We start from the raw sequence: 26,342 nt of genomic DNA on the forward strand, positions 1-26,342 counted from the left end.
TAGTGTGTTACTAAGGCTGGCAAGTCCACCAGGGTAGTAGAGAGCAGTGGACTTGGAGGTGTCAGCAGATAACTATTCTTTTTACATTAGGCAGTTCTGGGAAGCTTTCTTAAAGTGGAACACCACTGAACAGACATTTCCACTGTGTATGTGTATACTCTTCTATTTAGTCATTTAAACTAATCGTATGTTTATAGTTCTTTGTTTGTTAAAGTCAGTTTTGATAAGTTTGTAACACAAAAATTACATTTGAAAGCTATTTTATTTATATGATAAGATTACCCATACATTTCATATAAGGAAATTTCCCATATGACATTTGTTGTTTGCTTCTTTTCAGCTATTTGAGCCATAATGCAATAAGCACCCTTAAACCTGGAGTGTTTCGAGATCTCCACAGGCTGGAATGGTTGTAAGTTTTATTTCAATGCACAGTTTGTACTTCCAATGTTGTAATGGGTATCTTGTATGCCTTCCTGCTGTTGTCCTTAAGATTGACCTGCATCAGTTTTAGATAGCTGAACAATGAACATCTTTATACTAAAGTCTCCTTTTTTCTGTAGAGGTCTATTCTTAACTCTTTGACAGCAGTAATTTAAGACTATAATAACTAGCTGTTATTTTTTTGTAACAGGAAACCTAGACATAGACAACAAGCACAAATAATATAGTTTTTTCTTCAAACTTCACATATCTCATTTACCCTATCTTAGCTTTACTAACTCATACTGTCCACTCATGAAAATAAATGTCCACAATTGTCCACTCTCTCCCCATTCAGGGTTCCTCACATTTACCACTTTTATTCTAACTGCTCTTAACACCTTTACTGTAATCTCAAGGTGGCGAAAGTCTGGCCTGCTAAAGTGCCAGCATCCAATAAAGCCTACCAAAAATGTCCCTGGAGTCTGTAGAAGCAACCTGGGTAAATCAAATTCCTAGATGTATAACTGTACAAGACTATCATTTTATCAACATTTTCAAGCTGCATTATGTGCTTTCTTTGTCATAGTAGTGGCTACGACCAGAAAAAAAGTGACAGCAAATGGAGGGCTGAAATTAAAAAATGGATAGATAGAGAGAACTAAGTAGTTCTTCATCTCCTTGCTATCAGTATGGTCAAACAGCAATGGGGAGCTATCAACCACGCTAGTATAGCAACAGGCCATGGAGCGGAAAGGAACTGAGATTCCTCCATTTACTGACTGCATTGAATTTCTAGATTGGATGTAGAAGTTCTACAATGTTTGCATGCATTAGCAGATATACTGTAGTTACCCTGTCAACCAATTCTGCTATCTATTTGTTCAGTATCTCCATAAATAATTCCATGTGCCATTGAGAGGTCATGGATTTTATACAAAGCAAGATTGTCTGCAAATGTAAATAGGAAGCCTTCAGGTTTATCTAAACCCAAAAACAAAAATTGTAATATATTGGTGGCTGAATGTATCTTCTTTAACCATTATTTCCACCTGGTGGTCCTGCAAAATCTTCCTGTCACTCCATTATGTCTATGGAGGACTTTAAACTTTAAACATAAACTCTATATCTATATTACTTGGGGTTAAACTTTCTGCCAAGATTAACAAGCATTTTCTGTACTTGCTGAAAATGTTTTTAGCCTAAAAAAAGAAAAATGAATGCAGGAACCATACCTAAGGAATTTTCATCAAAATAACTTTGTGTATGTGGGGTTAGAAATCATTTTATGATAATGTAAAAATAAGTCTAGTTATTTACTGCTCAAGATTCATTTCTTTATTCCTTGGGTGAAGCCAAAACATTCATGCATTAACTGCACACACTATGTAGTTATTGTACAAAAACATTTTCAATGAACATTGTCCAGTTTATTCTCTATCCAATAACTTTTGTTCATCTGTTTTATCTTTAATTCATTTCACAGTGGCCTAATCTGTTATCTGTTATCTTTTATCTTGTTCATAATGGTCACTTTACACTCAATATCCAGGGAAAGCAACATACTGTGCTATCACATAGTAATCCTTTCTCACAGTCATCTGGGAAGTAAAAACAGACACATCCCCAATGAATAGGTGGAACAAGAACAACATAACCTATACAGATCTTAGTGCATTGTCACACAATGCATCTTAACCATTTACAGGGCTAAAAAGAAGATAATTTACTCTTGTATGAACACATCAGTTGTTAAAATAGGAAGATGTGAAACATATTTGTCTTTTTTTCTGTGTCAATGATATGTATTCAATTTCAAGTGAAGACACAAAAGAAAACAAAATTTGTTACATGTGTTAAAATCCTATAGTCCAGGTCTGTTTTTCTCAGAGAATAGGTGCAGGTACTCATACACAACCCCTACCCCCATTCCCTGGGTGGCGATGTGCATAATGCTGGGGTGGTCAGAACTCAGACCTGCTTATTGCATAGGATGCAATGCACAGAGTGCAGGGCTCAGGAGTGCACATTGCATGGGGTTCAGACTTAAGAGTGCATATCACGCAGGACGCAGAGCTCAAGTGAGTAACGCACAGGGCGTGGGCTCAAAAGTACATATCACACAGGGCTCAGGAGTGCGTATCACACATGGCACTGGGCTCAGTAGTCCATATTGTGCAGTGCTCAGGTGGGCACATCAAACAGGGCACGAGGTTTAGGAGTGCATGTTGCACAGGGTGCAGAGCTAAGGGATTGTGTATTGCGCAAAGTGCAGGGCTCAGTAGTGCATATTTTGCAGTGTTCAAAAAAGCATATTACACAGAACACAGAGTTCAGGAATACATGTTGTACTAAGGAGTGTGCAACACACAGGAAGCAGACTCAGGAGCACAGGGTAAGGAGTGCATATTGCACAGGGTACAGGACTCAGGAGTGTGTATCACATATGACACAGGATGACACGGGATATCACACAGGAATGCAAATTGTCCCGTGCTCAAAGTATTACCCATCCCCCAAACATGCCTTCAACTTTCAAGTCCTCAGTGCTGAGTGGTGGTTTCTTTGGATGCTAAAAAAAGCATTTGATTCCATAGAATGGAACTACCTCTTGACTGCAGTGGTGTCACTAGGGTTGGTGTCACCTGGTGCAGTAAAACATGGTGTCACCCCCCCCCCCGGGGAATGGATAGAGGAGGGATGGAATCAGGGGAATGGATGGAGCTGGGTTGGGGTGGTGGAGGGAGCCGGGATGTGATTGGGAGGGTGGATGGAACTGGAATAGGATCGGGGGAAGGATGGAGCCAGGATGGGATCAGGAGGATGGATGGAGCTGGGATGGAATGGAGGTGGTGGATGGAGACGGGATGGGATGGGGGTGATGGATGGAGCAGTGATAAGATTGCGGGAGGGATGGATGGAGCTGGGATGGGATGGGGGGTGGATGGAGCAGGTATGGGATCAGGGGGATGGATGGAGCAGGGGTGGGATGGGGGAGGTGGATGGAGCAGGGATAGGATCAGGGGGGTGGATGGAGCTGGGATGGGATGGGAGAGATGGATGGAGCAGGGATGGGATCGGGGGGATGGATGGAGCAGGGATGGGTTGGGGGATGGATGGAGCAGGGATGGGTTGGGGGGGTGGATGGAGCTGGCATTGGATGGGAAGATGGATGGAGCTGAGATGGGATCTTTGATTGTTTGGGGGGTGGGGGTTAGAGGATATGTGCTAGGGAGTGCTTTGGTAGCAGAGAGGAATTGTGCTGGGGGGGTTAAACTTCGAATCTGCCCCCCCCTTATAGCACAAGTCATTTCTAACCCAAAACAAAGTACCCCCTAGTACTTACCCTCAACCCCCCTCCCCTCCCTAAAATGTCTCTCCTGGCAGCATAGATGTCCCCCTCCTCTGCAATACCTCAGCCCCAGGCAGGTGCTATAGCGTGTTCTTCCTCCTCCTTGGCTCCTCAGCCGAGGAGGAGGTGGCTATAGTTTGGTCTGCAGTGAGTGCAGCTGGCGGGGAGAGAGATGATTGCAGTGTGTGGGACAGTCAGTGTCAGACTCAAGGCACCTCTGTCTCTGCCTCACACCCTCCTCCCCCACTCTTCCCGCACATCGCATGCAGCTGAGGAGATCTGGAAGGGAAGGAGGGAGCCGCGGCGTCTGTGCCAGTGTCAGCCTGTTGTCCCCCTCTAGTGGATGTCACCAGGGTGCGGACCGCACCCCTCACCCCCCCTTAGTGACGCCACTGAGACTGCCCCCATTAAGTATGGCTTTGGACCCCAATTCATCCTTCCCCTTTTCCCCTTCAATGGGGCACAAAACAGGGCTGTCCCCTCTCCCTTTGGTTATTTGCTCTTGCTTTAGAGCCCTTTGTGGCCCAAATTCAAACTGAGAACGGAGTTTGGGATATCGGAGTTGGTCTGTTTGAGGACAAATTAGCCCTATACACAGATGATGCTCTTTTGATCCTTGAGAATCCATTATTCTCCCTGCAAGCTCCGCTGCATCTTTTTGATGAATTTGGTACAAATTCATCAAAATAAATTTGGTTTCTCTGGGATTAGGGTCAACTGAGACAAATCTCTAATCTTCTGCTTGGACAGTCGCAACCTTGACCTAAAATGAATATTCCACTCTGTTGGGTTGATGAGTTTAAGTATCTGGGGAGCAGTGACCAAGTTTGGGATTCAATTTGAGCCCATTAAGGCAGCATATTTTTTAATATTAAGTTTTAATAGTTGACTAAGTTGGGCTGAGTGAAAGAATATTGAGATTTAGTAATATATAGAGTATGTTTATGATTTCTGGATTTGATTTTTTCCCCATTCCAATATAAATAGTTTGGATTGAAAGGATTCTAGATGTTTTTAACTATGTTTACTGGACAAGTAAAAAATATATTGTAGGCAGAATATTATTTTATTATAGAATAAAGGTGTCCAAACCATGGAGGGAGTGATAATGACCACCTATCTAGTTCCCCTAAAAAAATTTGAACAAAGGAGGGTAGTTTAGGTGATAAACTGTATTAAAGGATGTGTCAAGTATATACCCAAATAGGAAAGAGAAAAGGATAACATTTTTTTAATTGGAAAAGTGGATATTAATGTTTTTGCAATCTGTAGTTTGGGTTCATGATTTTTGATTTAGAATCATGTAGCTTGAACCTTGAAATAGTAGATATTTTTATAATCATTTCAATAAATGTGAGATAGAGATCAGAAGGGGAAGTGAGAAGCATCAATCGCTGTCAACCTCCTGGGAAAAAAATGTTATGTTAGAATTTTCATGGTTGGCTGTAGCCAACGGTTCAGTGGCCTCAGGATAATTTAAAAGGATGTTTAAAATTGTAATAAAACCAAGTCCATATTATTCTAAAGTAAAAAAAAAAGTAGTCACATGATTTAGAATCCAACACTTTTTGTAGGACTACTTGTGATAAAAGCATGTCTCGTCTATTGGTTTCATTGTCCCAGTTTGATTAAACAGGTTGAGTACAACCCTGGTTTGGTTGAATGCTTGGTAGTTAGGAACAAATCCGACCTTACCTTGGATGAATATATTGTCATATAAAAGTATTAATTCTATTAGCTTATATAATATCGCTGTTAATTATTGAAATATGATGGAAACTTAAGGGATTTGATAAATCCTTTTTTTCTTTGGGAGAATGTATAAAAGCCACATTTTCTGTTGGATGAATGGAATGTCTATTTCTAATGCTATTTAAATCATCATGAATGGAGCTAGTACATCTACAAATTTTTATATTACATGCCAGAGAATTCATTGGGTTCTGAGTTGGAAAGTTTTAACTTGTTAATAGCTAATTAGATTTTTTTCAGCTGTAAATAGGCTATCAAGCATGGATTTATGAGAAGAAGATATGATTTTAATAATTTAGTGGGAATATTTTCTAGTTTTGAGTAAAGTCATGGGTAAAATGCCTGAATTTCTCCAGTAATGGGTGGTGTATTTTGAGTTAAAGTTTCATTAGAAAGACTTAAAGTGGTTATAAAGCCTAAACTTTTTTCCTTAACCCATGCCTTGCATTCAGGTAAAAAAATGTTTAAGCATCGGTACCCCCCTCCTTTTTACTTGCCTGAGCCCTCAATCGATCCAGTGCCATGCCCATCTGCAGCTCTTCTCTCCCCTCACCTCCTGGTCTCACTGGCTTTGCTGAGGCAGTGAGAGTAATTTGCTCCCGCTGCTGTCAATCAAAGTCAGTGATGATGTCAATGGATGCAGACAGTGATGCTCAGGAGTGAGCCTGTACTAGTGCCAGGGATAAAAAAAAAAGCATTTAACACAGAGGCGCTTACAATGATCAGCTTTTATTTATTTATGTTTAACCTTTATCCAAAGAGGAAAAAAATGTTTGTTGTAACTGATTATAAAGCGTGAGCTGATGTTTGGCTGATGAGTGAGGGCACTCTAATACAGGAGGTGTGTTACTGTGTTACTGGTCAGATCACCAGGTGAAAGCAGGGCAAGAAAGAGGCGAAAGTTCTGAAAATAAGAAAACTAATGCAGCCACATCTAATGACTGGTAGGCTGCAAAATATTGCATTTTTGGTTTTGGGTTTAATACCGCTTTATTTTCGGAAATTCTGTAATAATAGATCTAGGATTGAGTTTTTGAGCCAGAAGTTTACCAATTCTACCTCTCTGGGCATAAATCTTAGGTCTGTTCCTTCACAAAGATTTATTGCAATAGCTGTCAAATAAAGGTTCAAAGATGTTGTGATCTCTTATATTTTAGGTCTAAGGGCACTTAGCATGTTTTTGTGACCGTTAAAGTGGTTGTAAAGGTAAAAGGTTTTTTTACCTTAATACATTCTCCGTATTAAGGTAAAAAAACCTTTCCAAGTCAGCTATCCCCAGCCCCCCCCCCCCCAAAAAAATACTTACCTGAGCCCAATCTCAATCCAGCACTGTGACTGTCTGCTACAGCACTACTCTGTACTTATCTCCCCTCTTCTCACAGGAGACTCAGCAGGAGCCATTGTCTCCTGCTGCTGTCAATATAATCCTGTGAGGAGGGAGTGGGGGCAGGGCTGACCCACACAGCGTGGCTCGTGATTCAGTCTGCACAAGTGCCCCCTTGCTATGGGGACACTCAGGGAAGAGGATGAGCCAAGAGTGCAGGCAGGTGACCCCAGAATAGGAGGATTGGGTCTGTTCTGTGCACAAGGGTAGGGGGCCACGATGGCCGCTCGGACCCGCCGATTGTTCACAGGAGAGGCAGAATGGTGATCTGCCTATGTAAACAAGGCAGATCGCCGTTCTGTGAATGAGAAAGATGGAGATCTTATGTTTCTGCTAAGCAGAAACACAAGCTCTGTTTTCCTCCAGTCACAACATTCCACCTACAGTTAGAAAGCACTCCATAGGAGCACGCGTAACCCTTTGATCACCCCTAATGTTAACCCCTTCCCTACCAGTGTCATTAGTACAGTTACAGTGCATATTATTTAGCACTAATCACTGTATTAGTTTCACTGGTCCCCAAAAAGTGTCAAAAGTGCCAGTTAGGTGTCCGATTTGTCCGCCAAAATGTTGCAGTCCTGCAAAAAAACTCTGATCACTGCAATTACTAGTAAAAATAAATAAATAAATAAGAATTCTATAAAAATATCCCCTAGTTTGTAGACACTATAACTTTTGGGCAAACCAATCAATCTACGCTTATTGGGATTTTTTACCACAAATATGTAGCAGAATACATATTGGCCTAAACTAAGAAATTTGTTTTTTTTTTCAATTTTTTTTTTTTGGATATGTTTTATAGGATAAAGTAAAAAATATAGGTTTTTTTTCAAAATTTTAGGTCTTCATTTTGTTAATAGCGCAAAAAATTTAAACCGCAGAGGTGACCAAATACCACCAGAAGAAAGCTCTATTTGAGGGAAAAAACAGGCATCAATATTATTTGTGTACAGCGTTGCACGGCCGCGCAATTGTCAGTTAAAGTAAAGGAGTGTCGTATCACAAAAAATGGCCTGGTCATGAAAGACGGTAAACCTTCTGGGGCTTTGGGAGAAATGTGATTGTGAAGTAATAGATGTTAACTTTGCATGAAGCTATAATATCTGAATTCCAAAGTTCTTTTATTGGGGGAATTAAGACCTTGTATATTATAGATAAAGATTTTGTAAACTTCTGTAGTGGTGTCACATTAGAAAAGTAAGATTTGGTAGAAAATAAAACACAATACCCCAAGAAATAAAAGGAGGAAAATGAGAATTGTGGATAAGAAAAGAGTTGGAGAATGTTAGGAAAAAACATAATGCAATAATATGATGTATATGATACACAACAGAATTGATAGAAAATAAAGCATAATACCCCAAGAAAAAAAAGGTGGAAAGTGAGAATTGTGGATAAGAAAAGATTACAAAGGGTTTGAGAATGTGGGGCAAAAAAAATAATGCAAATATTGAATAAGGAGAGGAAAATAGTATATATATATATACACAAGTAAATATAACGTACTAAGGATAATGCTTATTTGACAAAATGCCTGCATCATCAAATGTGGAGTCATTTTTATTGACTAGAAAAAAAGTCTACTTTGGGAGCATTTTTTGCCACTCTGCACTATTATGGCTTAAAATATGTCTCCTGTAAATATCTTATAAATGTAATACTTTTGAGCAGTAAATGGATCATATGTAATAAATATTACTCTTATTAAGTTACATATTATAACATAACTATTAAATAACACTACTGTTAGGCAAAATGGCGAAAGAAAGAATAACAACCATCAAGATATAAGCCGATGAAAAAGAAGTCCCCCCATATATATGAAGAGATCAGTATCTGATATGGAGACTAACCATTCGAAATAGGATTTATCATAGGTTAGAAAGGTCCAAGCAGAGTTCTAGAAGATTAATGAGGTTGAAGAAATGCATCTGAATAAATGACAGTTGCAATTTCCAAAACAAGAAGACAATTAGTAAGGTTTATATTGATAATTGGAAAATTGGTAAGGTTTAAATTTTGAAATGAGTAATTACTGGAATCGCAAGTCATAAAGAAATGATAAAGTTCCATGAGGTTCAGAACCAAACAGAAGAAAGATGGTCATTTCCATCTTCCTGTAAAGATAAATCTGGTTGTTCTCTGTTTTATAGGCCTAGACAAACTAAAAGATCTTTTCCTTCGTGAAAGTTTGAAAGAGTGAGACTTGCCTTTATGCATGAAAAGGGGACAAAGAAGAAAAGTTCAGCTGTATTTTATATGATGATTTAGGTGGATAAGAAGAGGTTTTAACAATCATACAGTATATATCTTTTAAAATGTCATGTTGGGTTTACAGCCACTGCCACTGTATTGCATTGTATGGCTAATAAACTCAGCAGTGACTTAGCAGTTACAATTTTTACCTTGCAGCACTGGGGTCCTCAGTTTGAATACTGGCCAGGACACTATTGTATAGAGTTTCCTTATTATCCCTGTGCTTGTGTGGGTTTCCTGTTTCCTTCCGTACTTCAAAGATATTCTGATAGGTTAACTGGCCCTGTGTATGTATGTACAGTATACATGTGAGATAGGAACCTTAGATTGTAAACCCCTTGATTGCCCCACTGCAATGTTTTTTCCATCCTGGAGTTGGGCTTTAGGCATTGCATGATGAATATAGGCAATAAAGTCAAGGCAACACTTTGAAGCACAAATTATTTTGTTGATATTATACAAGAAGAAATGAATAAAGTCCAGAAATATAGTTTTTACAAGCCATTAGAAGTTCTAGCACTTCTGTGAAGAACTATTTAAAAAGCATATTTTTTTGTGCTGAGCCAAAAAAAAATTGGGTTTAACAAAGATACAACTTTATAGCTGCTGTATCTAGAAAATTCAGACTTTCATTAAAGTTTAAAGTTAAATGTTTATCCATGTAAACTGACATATACTGCAGGGGCGTAACTAGAAAAAGCAGGGCCCCATAGCAAAATGTTGTATGGGGCCCCCCTGCAAACAGCCCCCCCCCACAGCTGCCCTAGTGTCAATGCAGCGTGACCTGTGCCACATACAGCGTGACCTGTACCCAATGCAGCATGACCTGTGCCCAATGCAGCGTGACCTGTGCCCAATTCAGCGTGACCTGTGCCCCATACAGCGTGACCTGTGCCCCATACAGCCTGGTCTGCCTGTGCCCCATACAGCGTGACCTGTGCCCCATACAGCGTGACCTGTGCCCAATACAGCCTGGTATGCCTGTGCCCCATACAGCCCCACCTATGCAGAGGAAGAGGCAAGCCACCCGGATCAGCAGAGAGCGGGATTGCCCACTGTAATAGCTTTCATTTGAATTTCCCGTCTTCCCGGGGCTCATCATAACATAGCCCCACCTCTTGGCCCGACGCCTTTGATGACGTCACATGTCCCGCATTGGATCAGCGTTCTGTCTATCAAAGGCGCCGGGCCAAAAGGTGGAGCTATGTGACGTGAGCCCCGGGAACACTGGAAGTTCTAATGAAAGCTCTTACATCGGGCAATTCAGCTCTCTGCTGATACGGACAGCTCGACTCTTCCTTTCCTCTCTCTTCCCCTGGCTGGGAGACTGTGCCGGCGGTGCTCTTATCCTCACCGGGCCCCACTCGGCTGCGGGCCCCATAGCGCCCGCATGGGTCGCTATGGTGGTAGTTACGCCCCTGATATACTGTATACCTGTATTTGATAATTGATATGATGTCATATTGTCATCTGTTATAAACGTTCAATAAATTTTGATTGTGAAAAAAAAAAAAATCATATGACACCTATACTGTAGATCGCCTATTCGATGCTTGCATATTTGTGTTTAAAAGCCTGTGTAGAAACACATTTTGCAAGGCCTTATGCTAGAATATAATCAAAAGTTGTGTGCTTAGCTTGTCACAACAAGCATAAAAAATGGCAGAATTTGTATCCTGCAGTTTATCATAGTTAGACATCAGGATAGTCATCTCATCCTATAATCATCAGGTTCAGGAGACAATCATTAAAAATTATGGGTAGCTTAACCACTTGCTGACCAGCCGCCGCCAATATACGGCGGCAGGGGGGCTCTATTGCGCGAATCTCCGTACCGATACGGCGGTTTGTTTAAGAAATATGGAGCACGCTAGGACACACTTAACCCCTTGCTCGCCCCCTAGTGTTAACCCCTTCCCTGCCAGTGTCATTTATACAGTAATCAGTGCATTTTTATAGCACTGATCGCTGTATAAATGTCACTGGTCCCAAAAAAGTGTCAAAAGTGTCCGATCACCGCTAATTACTAGTAAAAAAAATAGTAATTATAAAAATGCCATAAATCTAGCCCCTATTTTGTAGATGCTATAACTTTTGCTCAAACAATCAATATACGGTTATTGCGATTTTTTTACCAAACATATGTAGTAGAATACATATTGGCCTAAACTGATGAAGAAATTCGTTCTTTTTTTTTTCATATTTATTATAGCAAAAAGTAAAAAATATAGTTTTTTTTCAAAATTGTCAGTCTTTTTTTGTTTATAGCGCAAAAAATAAAAAACGCAGCGGTGATCAAATACCACCAAAAGAAAGCTCTATTTGTGGGAAAAATCAATTTTGTTTGGGTACAGCGCCGCACGACCGCGCAATTGTCAGTTAAAGTGACACAGTGACGTATCACAACCAATGGCCTGGTCATTCTTCCGGGACTGAAGTGGTTAAAGGGAATGTCCATCCAAAATTTTTATTTCTGTCTGTGCTGCTGCTGGAAATTATTTTTTCACTTCTTTTTTTTAGGAGTTCTTCCTGAGCTCCAGATGGCAGTTAAAAGTCTGACAGGAGTTCTTGGACATTTGTTTGTCTTCACTTTACTACACACATTTCTATGCACTTAGTCATCCTAACAAAACTTCCGACATCTCAGGTAGGGCACACAGCGTGTCCCCAACTGGGGTGTCTGGGGGCGCTGGACGATGACCCCACCTTCTGCTTTACTCTCGGGATAGACAACATTGATCCCAGATGTTTTCTACAATGGTTTTGCCAATCATACACGTTCCTGCGAACCTGTTTACAATGATCTAATGTATGGCTAACACTGTTTCTCTTCTGTAATGTCTCTACTGAAACTTTAATAAAGACATTGAACAAGAAAAAGTCTGATAGGAGTTCAAACTCCTTTTCTACTCCACACATTCAATTTTTTATTAAACATACGTAAGCTCTACTCTATTTGTGTATATAAGATAATTCAGGGGCGTGGCTTGACCTCGTGGGAAGATGGACGCCTGAGAGACAAGCTCCCGCCGCTACACTGCCTCTCAGCTCCAGGCTAAGCTCTCACCGCACTGCCAGCCACACAAAAATGGGGACAGCATCGCGGAACTCCTCCTCCTCCTGATCACGCTCGCCGCGCAGACAGCAGAGCGGCCTGAGCCAGCACATCCCCGAACTATTCCGGACCCAGAGAAGTAACATGGCGGCTTCCCGCCAGGGCCCGTCACAGGTCTCGGTTCAGTCACAGCTCGGAGCACCATCTAGCCTCCCCACCTCAGAGCAGGGAGATCACACAGCACACCTCCAGCAGCATCCCAGCTTGTGTGATCTCAGAGCGGTGGCTGAAGACATAAAAGACACTCTGTCAGCGGCCATAGCTGACTTGCAACTGGACATCCGCGCCATCGCTGACAGGGTACAGGAAGTAGAGAAGTCTTCAGCCCTGCATGACACGGTCCTCCACCGGGTGACACAAAAGGTGGATACGCACACGTTACAACTGAGAGACCTCCAGCGTCACGTAGAAGATTTGGATAACAGAAGCAGACGCCATAACTTCCACATCAGAGGTCTGCCAGAGTCAGTTGAACCTGAGCAACTAACTACCACTATTACAGGCCTGTTTAACAACTTACTAGACAGACCAGCACACACCAAGGTGGAAATGGAGCGCATTTATCGTGCACTCAGACCCAAAGGGAGAGATACAGACCCCCCCAGAGATGTGGTGTGTTGCTTTGTTGGACTACAAGTTGAAGGAAGACATACTCCCCAAGGCAAGAAACAGGATCCACCTATCACATGGGGGCTCTGACATCCACATTTACCAAGATCTCTCTGGCATCATTCTTCAACATAGGAGAGATCTGAGACCAATGCTCGACACGTTAAGAGCCACAGGCATACATTCATCATGGTCGCACAGTCCTATTATGAGTCCCCGAGGAACTGCAGTTCTTTTGTGCCACCCTGGACATCCCTGAGGTGGAGGTACCAAATTGGTACGCAGAGTTTCGCTGCCAGAAACCCAGAAGAGAGTACCGCAGGGAAGAACCCATGGAAGCCCAAGAAACCAGATACCGCAGGCACAGATCGGCATCAGGTAACAGATCTCAACCATCTTCCAGAAGCTCCCAGATTGGTACCAGCCTGACTACATCCCCATGCCCACAGAGGGCCAGACGTGATCTTGGACCGAACCAAGGCCAATCCCCAGCGATCTTAATAGAGTGGCGCCCAGACCATGGCTAAGTTCTGTAAATTTTTTTTTTTGGTACTCCCCAGCTATAACAGATGTGTTTTACCGGTTGTTTTTGCATAAAGTGCTCTCCCATATTTGACAGCACACCACGCCCTCTGTGAAGGGCCTCAGACACTGGCCAGGTTTGCTTCCCTAACGGTAACTCCAAGGAATTGCCGTCACATCTACCAGGAGACTTTCCGCCCCTCTCAATATCCTCCACCACCAGAGAAACCCACAACAGTGCTATCATATTAACTTAGCATCTGAGAGACACAATTGCTCTATTGACTGGACATCACTGGAGGGGGATCCTCCCCCCCCCCCTTTTCTTTTTTTTTTTTTACAGGTTCATTCCTCTTTGTTTGTCTACAGGTCCACACATCTTAAGTCACAAGGCGTCTAACGGTATTTACATCATTCTGTATCACTGTACATGGTTTTGCAAACTTGACTGTCACAGGTTGTATTGCTTGCTTGCCTTTTTTTTTATGCGGGAGGATTGGGATTTATGGGATTGCGTTGGTGGGCTCGCTGGAACCTCTATACTATCATTCAACCCAGATATTCCATTCCCTAAATTTGTTCTCATCTAAAGGACTCCCCCAGATATCAAATTCAATACCCTTGCTTATATGCTAATCCCTACTTGGCCCCCTTCAACACTCCACTCCCCAAACAGGGACATAGACCCAGGGACATTCTTGTAGATATTGGAGGTTCAGGTGAGCCCATGTAAATGCCATGTTAAAAATCATCTGATAGGGGGGGGGATTTGTTTTTTTTATTTATTTATTTTTTTTTTATGATTATGTAGATTGCATTATAGTAACTACCCGGTATCAAATGACTTATGCTGTGAATAGGGGGAAACCCTTGTCTGCCCGAGTGGAGTATAGCACTGCCAATAACCTCTTAGGCACAACAGAACCCAGCAACACACTCAATGACAGTAGGTTTATCACTAATCATCATTCGGGAATGTACCAGTCATCCGTGTAAACACCTTTGCGAATATGTATGGGAAACCTTTTTTTTCCCTTTCTTTTTTTTTTTTTTTTTTATACTCCTTTAAGTTGAAGCATGGCCATGGTCTGCCTTAGGGATATAGCGCCGCTCTTACTAGTAATCACACAATTTGCTATGATTCATCGGTGGTATTTACCTTGCTGTCTAGTTAGACAGAATAGATACCCCCACCTTTACAAACCTCATTCTGTTGTGTAACTCCGCTCAGACAAACGGAGGACACTACAGATACACTCCCCCTGAGTTGAGTCACCTCCACCTACATAAGGGTGGACCACACGGCCACCCAACACAAGCACTTAACCCACATATCAAAAATGCAGGTGACACTAATAAGGCATTCCTGCAGCAAGTTACCCACACACGTAAGTTCACCCGCCGAAGGCAGTAACAACAGTGGACTAAGATGTTAACTATACACATCTCTCCCGTGTTCTCTTTCTCAACCCCCGAACAGCAGCTTGGATTAGAGTTTGCCTCTCTAGGAGAGATTCTCTCTACCCTCTCTCTGTACCTCACCGAAACCTCTGTTTTAGGAAAAGGGACAGTTCCCTTACCCTATCGGTTTACGGTTTAGGAGTAGGTCTCCCCTGCCCCTACCTCCCCTCCTTCAGTACCCACCCCCATCTACCCCCCCCCCACAACCCCCACTACAACATCAGTACTGATCACACACATAAAGTGTGTACATTCTAGTATATGATGCCGCCCACAGGCTCCGAACATCCCCCTCCCCCCTAGGTCAAGCTATACTCTTTGAATGTTAAGGGACTCAACACTCCCGAAAAGAGATCACAGCTGCTTCTCCTCCTAAGAAAAGCCAAGGCTGATGTGGTCTTTCTTCAGGAAACGCACTTCAGAACGGACAGTATCCCCAAATTACACAGCCCCTTCTATCCCATGGTATATCACGCCACTAATAATGTCTCCAAATCCAAAGGAGTATCCATCCTAATCTCAAAAAGTTGTCCCATTCAAATTCAGGACACAGAAATAGACTCTGACGCCCGTTACATTTTTTTGAAAGGCAAGTTATACAATAAACCTATAACCTTAGCCAACCTTTATGCCCCCAACAGGCAACAGGTCCCTTTCTTTCGTAAAACCCTACAAAATCGCACCGCGTTCCAGAGGGGCCTGCTGGTTGTGGGGGTGACTTTAACTTGGCCCTCACACCCTCCCTGGATTTCTCGTCAGGATCCTCCACCATAACTTACAGAGCACTTCGTGCAATCAAAACTCAGCTCACCAACTTAACCGTCCACGACACCTGGCGCACACTACATCCCAACACCAAGGACTTCACCTTCTACTCTCCCCCTCATCACAAGTACACGAGGACAGACTACTTCTTCTTGACCCAAACTGACTTAGACTCCCTCCTGACTGCCTCTATAGACCGAAATAAAAAGAAGACAAAAGCGCACCAGCCTAGTGCATTAACTTTTAAAACATTTATTTGATAAAAAATAATAAAGGAAATAACTCACAGGCGATTGGTGGAGGAGGCACAACATAAAATCGCACCGGTATACAGTCTGCGATTTGGAATGAGCAGAACCTTCCAGGGGTCGTGGAGGAACACACAGACGCTGCAATCCGCTAACGCGTTTCGAGGGGAATGTCCCCTCTTCCTCAGAGCTATGCACAAATGTGTCATCAGGGGTGAACTTATTTCCATTGCAGCGGAAAGCCAGACAAGCACGTATCACGGAACTTTCAGCAAGTATTCATTCTCTAGAAAAGAAACACAAACAACCTTTAGCTGAACAAACCTTTCAAGAGATGCTAAATGCCAGGAGAGATCTCCTCGAAGAACTGGGGAAATCGACTAGACGCAAATACGCCCTATCACAGCGCATTTTCTATGAGTTTGGCAACAAATCCGGCAAAATGCTTGCCAAAGCCCTCCAAGATAAAAAAGCAAATATGACCATCCACTCTATTTTGGACACCTCAGGGAACAAAATAGAGACATCAAAGGGTATAGCACATCAATTCGAACAATTTTACTCTAAACTATACAACCTACCTACCCACCCAACGACTGACCCAACCCGAGACAGAAAACAGACAATAGATGATTTTTTGACACAATTTGGCCCCCAACCCATCTCCGCTGATGAGGCTGCTGAATTAGATAACCCACTCACTTGGGAAGAGACCATTGAAGCCCTTAAACAAATGAAAAACCGGGCAAAAGCCCCAGTCCTGACGGCCTAACTGTCAGCTACTACAAAACCTTCACAGATATACTCATACCGCGGTTCCTGAGAACTTTCAACTCATTACCTACACAAACCGAAAGCTGTAAGGATCTCCTGGAGGCTCACGTAGTAATGATACCGAAACCGGGCAAAGACGCAACCTTGGTCTTCAATTACAGACCTTTATCGCTCATAAATGTCGACGTGAAGCTCTACGCAAAAGTCATAGCGAATCGCATACTCCCTTTACACCCATCCTTGGTCTCTTTGGACCAAGTGGGATTTATCCCCATTCGCGAGGCCAGGGACAACACCCTAAAGGCAATAAACATACATCATTGGCTATCCTCCTCCAACACCCCTGGGTTTTTTCTATCCCTTGATGTGGAGAACGCATTCAACAGAGTGGCCTGGGACTATATGACGGAAGTCTTACGCAAACTGGGGTTTCGAGATCGCATGCTCCAATATATCCTCGCTCTTTAACCAACCGCGAGAATCAGAGTCAATGGCCACCTGTCGGATGCCTTCTCTGTGTCTAATGGAACCCGTCAGGGTTGCCCGTTGTCCCCAATTATATTCATACTCACGATGGAACCTATACTCCGCAGGCTTAGGACCAATATGGACATTAAAGGAGTTGAAATCAACAACACACAATACAAGCTGGCTGCACATGCCGACGACGTCCTTCTATTCCTTACAGACCCCATTACCACAATTCCTAACCTATAAAAAGATTTTTCCCTCTTTAAATCTATATCCAACCTTCAAATAAATTTCGCCAAATCCAGGGCCCTAAATATCTCCCTACCCAACTCTACTGTGACAATATGCCAAGCCAATTTTCCTTTTGGATGGGACACACATGCAATCACGTATCTGGGGATTCAGTTACCAGCTAAACTAGAGGATCTATACCCCAGAAACTTCACCCCCATCCTGAAAACAATACAAAATGACCTTCAGGACTGGAACAGAGGCACATTCTCATGGTTTGGGAGGGCGGAAATATTGAAAATGAACATCCTTCCCAGACTTCTCTATTTACTACAAACGATCCCCATCAAACTACCACCCTCTTTCTTCGCCTCTTACAAACAGTTCTGCCTAAAATTTATTTGGGCTGACAAACATCCTCGGGTAAGTTGGGAGAAACTGGTGGCACCTAAATCGAGGGGAGGAATAGGGCTCCCCGATATACAAAAATACTACTGGTCATGCCACCTAACCAGAATTGTAGACTGGCACCTACACAAAGAGGCTAAAGCCTGGATAGGCATAGAGGAGGTGTTTTCCTCCTTTCCTATCCAACACCTCCCATGGATAAGCCCCCATGAAACACCAAGGGAAAGCAAATCCCACCCCCTGACTGGTCCAACAATTCAGACTTTTCGCACTATATGTCAAACTGAAAATTGCCTCATCGCCGGGCCCAATGACACCGCTTGACCGGAATCCGGACTTTCCCCGGGAGTCACTCCCCTTGACACTACTGGTAGACCCACGACAAAATCCATTAGAGCAGAAGCTTTGTTCAGCAAAGGGAAAATTGTACCTTACCAAGCCCTCACAACTAGGCTAACTGACACACACATCCCCTATTTCAACTACCTTCAGATACGTCACTTTCTACTCAGCTCTACCTTACTGTCTCAATGGTGCAGAGATCACACACCTTTCGAAGTCATATGCAACGGGTCCGAACCCCGAAGACATATAGTCTCTGATATGTACGCCATACTATTCGTCGAAATATCCACCAAAGATGATGTATCCTGCCAAAAATGGAATAGAGAACTGACCACAGACCTCACACAAGAAGACCGGGCTAAAATTTTTACCCACATACATAAAGGGTCGTTGAATGTCTCCGCACAAGAAAACGGTTACAAAATATTTTCCAGGTGGTATAGGACCCCTGACAGGATACACAAATTTCACCCTAGCATCCCTCCTTTATGTTGGAGATGTTACACCGCTCATGGTTCTCTATTGCACATCTGGTGGGATTGCCCCCTAATCCAACCCTATTGGAAGGAGGTACATCATCTTACCTCACAAATCACAATGTACACTCCGGATTTCACGCCAGCCCAATATCTTCTCCATCATACTTCCATTCCCCAAATGGCCTACTCAAAATCACTCACTCTACACCTCATCAATGTAGCAAAACTCTGTGTACCCACTCACTGGAGGACTACTTCCCCCCCTAGTATAACCGACTGGCTCCGCAGAATCGGGAAAATAGCTGAGATGGAAGATTTAATCCATCAAGCTCGAGACACCCCAGCAAAATTCCATAAAACATGGGCTTGTTGGCTTCATTTCAAAGAATCAACAGACTACCGTACCATCATAACAGATTCCTCATAGCTTGACCTGGGGCCTCACATCATTAAACATCTTATATAACAGACATCCATTTACGGTAACCCGTCCTTCCCTTTCTCCCCTCACCCCCTCTTCTCATCACTCCCCCCCCCATCCATCTACTTGTATTACAGACTAGGCTTAGTGGACTACCACTGCACCAAGAACCTGCAATAATAATAGGACTCAAGCATATACCCTGATATTCCACATACCACACGTCACATAACCGAGATACCAGCATGTTGGCAAAATAATATCAGATAGAGGATGCCCTCCCCACATACAGTCAGTTCCCGATAGGGGTAAGTGGGAGATGTGGCAGTATACCCGGTATCCGGAAGACGTATATCGCAGGATTCCACTACATTTCCCTTTGCTAGTTCACATGTCTTATCACGGTTCTAGAACTTTCTACAGTTTTCAACATTCTAAATGCCTGTTTTATGCATTGTTATGCTGTGGTTCATCTATTAATGAATCTTTTATTGTTCTGACTTCTGTACACCTCTTGCAGTCTTATTGCATACCAATGTTAACAATATACCCCAAGACTGTATTACTGCTTGGTTTACTGTTTTATTTTCTGTAACATGCAAATTTTTCAATAAAAATATTGAATTAAAAAAAAAAGATAATTCAAAGAAATATAAAATAAATGTATCCTGTAATATATACAGTATACCAGATCAATATGATAGTGCCATTCACCATCATTCAGAGATGCTGCTTTTTTAGTAGACTGACATTACTGCCACCATTACGCTGAGCTAATCCACATATTCCACTAAATGGAGGGTCAATGTTTTCAGACTCATTATCATCTGTTTTAGCTATATTGTTGTATGATTGTAGTGCTGCTCAGTAGTGTATTATAGTTTCTCAGTAATAAGTCAGTTTAAAAAATCTAATTGTAACGAAGTTCCCCTTGGGTTAAAATGGCATACAAAATGTTTTATAAACTTGATAATGTCAAGTCATTTTCTCAGGCTTTATTTGTTTTGGAAAGATTACTTTGCATTGAAAAATGAGTCTTGTATTCCCAGTATGCATGCAAATAAACTTAAACTTCTGAATTGATTGAGCATTTACATTTGCTTGGCGAAATTGGAATCCTCTTGCCAGATGACTTTTTATTTGTTTTGCTTATTTATCATATTTACAATTAAAAATCCAGATAGGAATGATAATGCAAAATTGGCAGACTTTCTTCAGTTATTGGACTGATTTAGTTACTTTCAATCTAACGTACGAGTATGACAGTATTAAACAGAGAAAGCAACTCATTTTCCAAATCCCTAGTACTTGCATAGACTTGAGATATTTAACAGATCATTATAAAAGCTATTATTTTGAAAATGTTATATTAGTTGAAGTAGGTTGGATGGATTAACTACTTCAGCCCTGTAAGATTAGGCTGCTCAATGACCAGAGCACTTTTTACAATTTGGCACTGCGCTATTTTAACTGGTAATTGCGCATTCATGCAATGTTGTACCCAAACAAAATTTGCGTCCCTTTTTTTCCCACAAATAGAGCTTTCTTTTGATGGTATTTGATTGTCTCTGCGATTTTTATTTTTTGTGATATAAAGGGAAAAAAAATTAATATTTTGAAAAGAAATTATATTTTCTACTTTTTGTTATAAGTAAAATCCAATAAACTTAATTTTAGTCATACATTTAGGTCAAAATGTATTCAGCCGGAGCTAGGGGGCATGATGACGTAATGCGCATCATGGAGGGAGGGACGAGAGTGTGTCCGCCGGAGTGATCGGAGGCTCCCTTGAAGCCTACCGTGGCATCCCTGGAACGGAGCGGTTCGCCGTGATCTGGCCCGCTACATCGCTGCGGGAAGGAGGAGAGTCCCCGCTCACCGCAGCTGAGCCGACTCGAAGGGGAGAGCGGCTAAAGAGGCAGGCGAGCGAAGTGGCTCGCGATGAACGCAGGCGGCGGGTCGCACGGCCCCCCGATCTCTTTGCTGGCGTATCCCCGGAGCACCATCCAGCGGTAACCAGCACCTGCACCCCTGGAGTTCCGGAGATGGTAATGTAGACTGGTCTGTCTCAGAGGTAAGAAGGAACACAAAGGAGCTGGGTTTAATGAATTGTACTACATTGGGGATAAGCAGCTATGCAAGAGTAAACGGGCAGAAAATGGAGGTACCCCCGCCAAGGGGAGGTTTATGAATCTATCTCATTTCAAGTTTTGTTCGATTGTTTGCACTATAAAACCTGAGACTCGCCTCGTATGAAGCCGCTGTGGGCTATGAATGGGTGAAAAAAAGGACGACATTAAGCATGAAATCCCTTCCCTCTGACTGACTGACAGGAACTGAATGAATGGATGGTGACACAAGATACATTTTTTGATCAAGCTGTGTATACGGGTGCATACCGCTGATAGTAAGGAGACATTGAAATAAACATCTGCAGGTTACGCCATTTGAAGTATATTTAGGTGAAGGAAAAAAGGACTGAGTTATATAGTCCAAAATATAGCTAGCTTCCTGTAAAAAAAGGGGAAGGAGGGAAGGAGAAGGACAGAGGAAAAAAGCTTAAACAAATTAAACTGTATTTTTCCACCGCGCTGCGAAAAATATACAAAGGAATGCAGTACGTACCAATGATAGAAGGTCTATGAAGTGGCCTGGGTGGTGAAGAAGGATTGACCACGTGCAGTAGCGAGTTCATAGCGAGTTCATAGCATAAAACCCAAATTTGGTCAACCACACCAATTACCACCCTAACGGGTGTAAGAAATCTGCCCTTTCAGTGGAAAGTTTGTTTTTTTTTCCTGCTTCCCTGTCGCTCGCCCCCGAAGAGGAGCGAGCAAGATTATATAGAATAAAGATTGGGGAAGCAAACAGGAGGGGCAAGAAAGAGGGGAACAATTAATAAGACAGCAGCCAAGTCAGGAAAAGGGGGAGCCCCCAAAACCCCGAAGGATAAAGTTGCAGGCAGTACGATTAAACAATTTATGTCCCAAGGAGCTAGTCCCAGAAATGTAGAGCAAGAGGCACAAGGAGGGCCAAGGATGGAGAGAAAAGGAGGAACAGAAAAGAAAACTGGGGATAAGATGGACCAGAGGATGGAGAATTCAATAAAATCTGAAATAGGCCTGTTGAGAGCAGACTTGGGAAGTCTACTGGAAAGAGTGGAAACAACGGAGAAAAAAAACAGACGAACAAGCTCAGGAGTTGTGGATTCTCAAAGAGCAACTAAAAACATCCCTACAGAATCAGAAGAAAATTCTCTACAGGATAGAGGATCAAGAAAATCGAAAAAGAAGACAAAATATCAGAATTTGCTCAGTTCCAGAAAATAAAGGAGAAGATCTGAGGAGCATTTTATCCATAATATTTGGCCCTCTCCTTGGGGAAGGGCTAGAAGAACTGCCCAAGATAGAAAGGATACACCGGGTAGGAAGACTGTACAACTCAGAGCCCCCTAGGCCTCAAGATATAATAATGAGATTTAGTTTCTATCAAGAGAAAGCCGCAATCCTGTCTAAAATGAGAGGCAAACCCCCTCTGCAGTATGAAGGATCGGAGATTCAAATATATACTGACCTTGCACCAGAAACACTAGCAAGAAGAATACTTTTGAAACCTCTACTGAAACAGATGAGAGCTCAAAACATTAAATACAGTTGGGGGTTCCCTGCCTGCTTAGTGGGATATAAAGAGGGAAGATCAGCCAGACTGCGGTTCCCCAAAGAACTGAGAGATTTTTGTGACAGATTGGGCCTACAAGAGCCAAATTTGCCAGGCTGGATGGAAGAATAATATTGAGAGCTTAAATTTAAGATGAGTGGGAATGAGAATGAGAGGAGAGGGAGGAAGAAGGGAAAGGGAAGGAAAGGGGAGACAAATGGAAAATTAAAAAATGATGCGTCTCCGGGAGGGGTGTGGGGCGATCAAGTGAGATTCGCCCCAAAAAGAGAAGGAAGGGACAACGGGGTGAGAACCCTACTCCTACTGCAGAATATAAAGGACAGGGGGCCCCCGGGTCTACTCCTGTCGATAGACGCAGAAAAAGCATTTGACAGGGTAGACTGGGGGTTCATGATACAAACTCTTAATACTATGGGAGTGGGGCCGAGAATGATCAGTTGGATCAGGGTCTTATATAGCCACCCTACGACTTCGATAAAAATCAACGGATCTTCCTCTGCCTCATTTGAAATGAAAAATGGGACAAGACAGGGATGTCCCTTGTCCCCCTTGCTCTTTGTATTATCCCTGGAGCCTTTGCTCTCAGTGATTCGGAGGGACCCGGACATCAGTGGTTTTAAAGTAGGAGATGAGGAACACAAGCTCGCAGCATTTGCGGATGACGTGATATTCTTTATAACCAACCCTAGGATCACAATGCCCAACTTACTGAGAGTCCTCAGACAGTATGGGGAAGTATCAAACTTTAAAATTAATTTTGCAAAGTCTGAAATTCTAAGTATTAATTTAAGTAAAAATGAGGAAGGAAAGCTAAAAAAGGAATTTCAATTTGGTTGGAAGAAAGAAATAAATTATTTGGGAATAAAACTAGCAAATTCATTGGAGAAGATCTACAAAATAAATTATATCCCATTATTAGATGAAATAAAAGCTGAGAGTAAAAGAATAATAAGTAAACCATTATCTTGGATAGGCCGTATTAATTCTATTAAGATGGTTCTATTACCAAAAATTACCTACAAGCTCCAGATGCTACCATTGGCACTCCCGCAGTTCTATCTTAGAAAATTGAAATCGATCATAATGAATACTGTATGGAAGAACAGGAGGGCTAGAGTTTCTTTTGACATATTAAACACTATATTAAATACTATAAGGCGATATTGGTGTCGAGGGCGATCGAGTGGGCTAGAGAAAATAAGGAGAAAAGATGGGTTAACATTGAAAAAAATTTGAGTAAGGCACATTTAGGTAGTATAATTTGGAACCCCCCACACTACAGAATCTTAGATGAAAACACCCACATATTGACACTGGTGGTCCTTAGAGTTTGGGACACGATACACAAACACATAAATAAGACATATAATTCTCCCTTAATCGCACTTAAAGAAAATGATTATTTTATTAGGAAAAATGAGTATCGGGGGTAATTGGATTAAGGATGATAGGGCACAACTAAGAGATATAATAAAAAAGGGGAAGATGGTTTCACTTCACAAGTTAAAGCAAAACAAGGAAGCTTGGGTGATGGATAAATGGAGATACCTCCAGTTGGGACATTTTGTTAGTAGCCTGCCACAGCCAATAAGGTCTGGAGATGATCTGTCAGAGCTGGAAAGGCTGTGTCTGGTAGACAGCACCAAGGGCATAATTTCAAAAACTTACAAAGTATTGTTGGCAGTGGAGAGGAGGGAGGTGCCTCCATTTATCGCAAAATGGGAAAGAGAATTAGGATCACAGAAAGATAGTAACACAATAAGGAAAATTTTAGAGCTAGGCCATAGTTCGTCGGTGGATACCAATGTAGCCAAAATGAATTATAAAAGTTTGACTGGTTGGTACGTAACCCCAGATAAAGCCTGTAAATACCAAAGGGATAAAACATCAGAATGTTGGAGGGGTTGCAAGGGGGTTGGTACAATGGCCCACCTATGGTGGGATTGCCCTAAAATTAAAGGATATTGGGGAAAGATCCTAAGGTTCATTAAAGAAATTACTAAAATAGAAGTAAAGGCAGACCCCTGGATAGTATTACATCACGGAATAGAGGGGGAGGTAAAAACATACAAAGAAACTTTAGTGCCAGACTTGCTAAATGTGGCAAAAAACTCATCCCTAAGAAGTGGCAGACAGTAGATAGCCCTTTAATTTGGGAGTGAATCAATGCAGTAGAAGGAATTTGTTACATGGAACAAAGGAGTTACGGGAGAGAGGGTAGTACAGAGGAGGTAAAAAATAAGTTGGAGTGTTGGAAAGAATTTAAAAAAACTTTGAGCTATGCTGAAGGATTGAGAACTTAGATTCGAAGCTGGGAAAGAAATATATTTACTGTGCACAGATGTAGGGGTGGGTGGGGAGTGGGGGGGGGAGGGGGGGTATAGGTATTTGAAGAGAAGGATGTGTAAGGAGGCAAAGATCTCTAGTATGAATTTTTATAGTAATTTTTGTATACAACATGAACAAAAGCTACAATGATGTGAAAACGAGAAGGGACATGGATGACACTGTAAAGGTGAATTAAGTCTCTCAAAGGGTTCGCTGAAGTGGCAAAAAAAAAAATGTATTCAGCCACATCTCTTTGGTAGAAAAAATGTCAAAAAGCGTATATTTATTGGTTTGCGCAAAAGTTATAGCATCTACAAACTATGGTACATTTTCTGGAATTTACGCAGCTGTTCGTTTATGACTGCCTTTAGCCTTTCTTGAGGTGCTAAATGGCAGGGCAGTACAACCCCCCCCCCCCGCCAAATGACCCCATTTTTGAAAGTAGATATCCCAAGGAAATTGCTGGAAGGCTTGTTGAGCCCATTGAATATTTTATTTTTTTGTCACAAGTGATTGAAAAATGACAAAAAAAAATACATAAAGTTGTCACTAAATGATATATTGCTCACACATGCCATGGTTATATGTGGAATTACACCCAAAAATCCATTCTGCTGCTTCTCCTGAGTATGGGGATACCACATGTGTGAGACTTTTTGGGAGCCCAGCCGCGTACAGGACCCCGAAAACCAAGCACCGCCTTCAGGATTTCTAAGGGCGTACATTTTTTTTTTAATCTTTATTTAAGGAATGCAGATTATACAGAAAAGCAAGGAATCAAATATGTCAAACAACTATATCCAGTAATAGGCAATAATAATAGCTCGTCAAACAAGTCCATGTACATTAATGGGGTAGCAATCAAGGTTCCATTACAACGTTATAGTAAAACAGGAGATTGTTGTCTAAAGACTCCACAACAGTTATAGTACAGTAGAGGAAACCTCCTAGCTGGCAAAAAGCATAGTTTTAATGGACATGTGTAAGCTATTCAGTAAGACCAATAGGGAGAAAGAGGACCACCTGGAGAGCAGAGCGAACTCCTCCCTATTGGTCAGGTACCCTGCCATTATACTTTATTAGACTGAACCTAAACATTATGCTTCATATAGGTTATGGCTCTCAATCCTGGTTTAGCAGGAGTGGTACCAAAAGGTCACTGCAAACCGGGGGAATTTTCTCATTTATAGGAAAAAAGAGTGGGTGACACCAATGGTGTCAAAGGGGAAAAGAAAGGAAAGGAATAAAGGAGGAGCAGTGGTGGGGAAGTAAGAGGATGGGGGTGGATATGAAGCTCTGGCAAGGTCGACGACCCAAGAC

The 26,342-nt window shown here is 42.1% G+C and overlaps 1 protein-coding gene across 1 annotated transcript in view; it reads left to right on the top strand.

Moving 5' to 3' along the window:
• The window catches only part of RXFP1 (relaxin family peptide receptor 1), a 522,477-nt gene that overhangs the window by 309,338 nt on the left and 186,797 nt on the right, over positions 1–26,342 (top strand). Inside the window, exon 7 of the mRNA XM_073605821.1 lies at positions 341–412. Coding sequence (XP_073461922.1) covers positions 341–412 — 72 coding nt within the window. The remainder of the gene's footprint in view (positions 1–340; positions 413–26,342) is intronic.

Source organism: Aquarana catesbeiana, linkage group LG01 (genome assembly GCF_042186555.1).
Source record: "Aquarana catesbeiana isolate 2022-GZ linkage group LG01, ASM4218655v1, whole genome shotgun sequence".
Taxonomy (NCBI): Eukaryota; Metazoa; Chordata; class Amphibia; order Anura; family Ranidae; genus Aquarana; species Aquarana catesbeiana.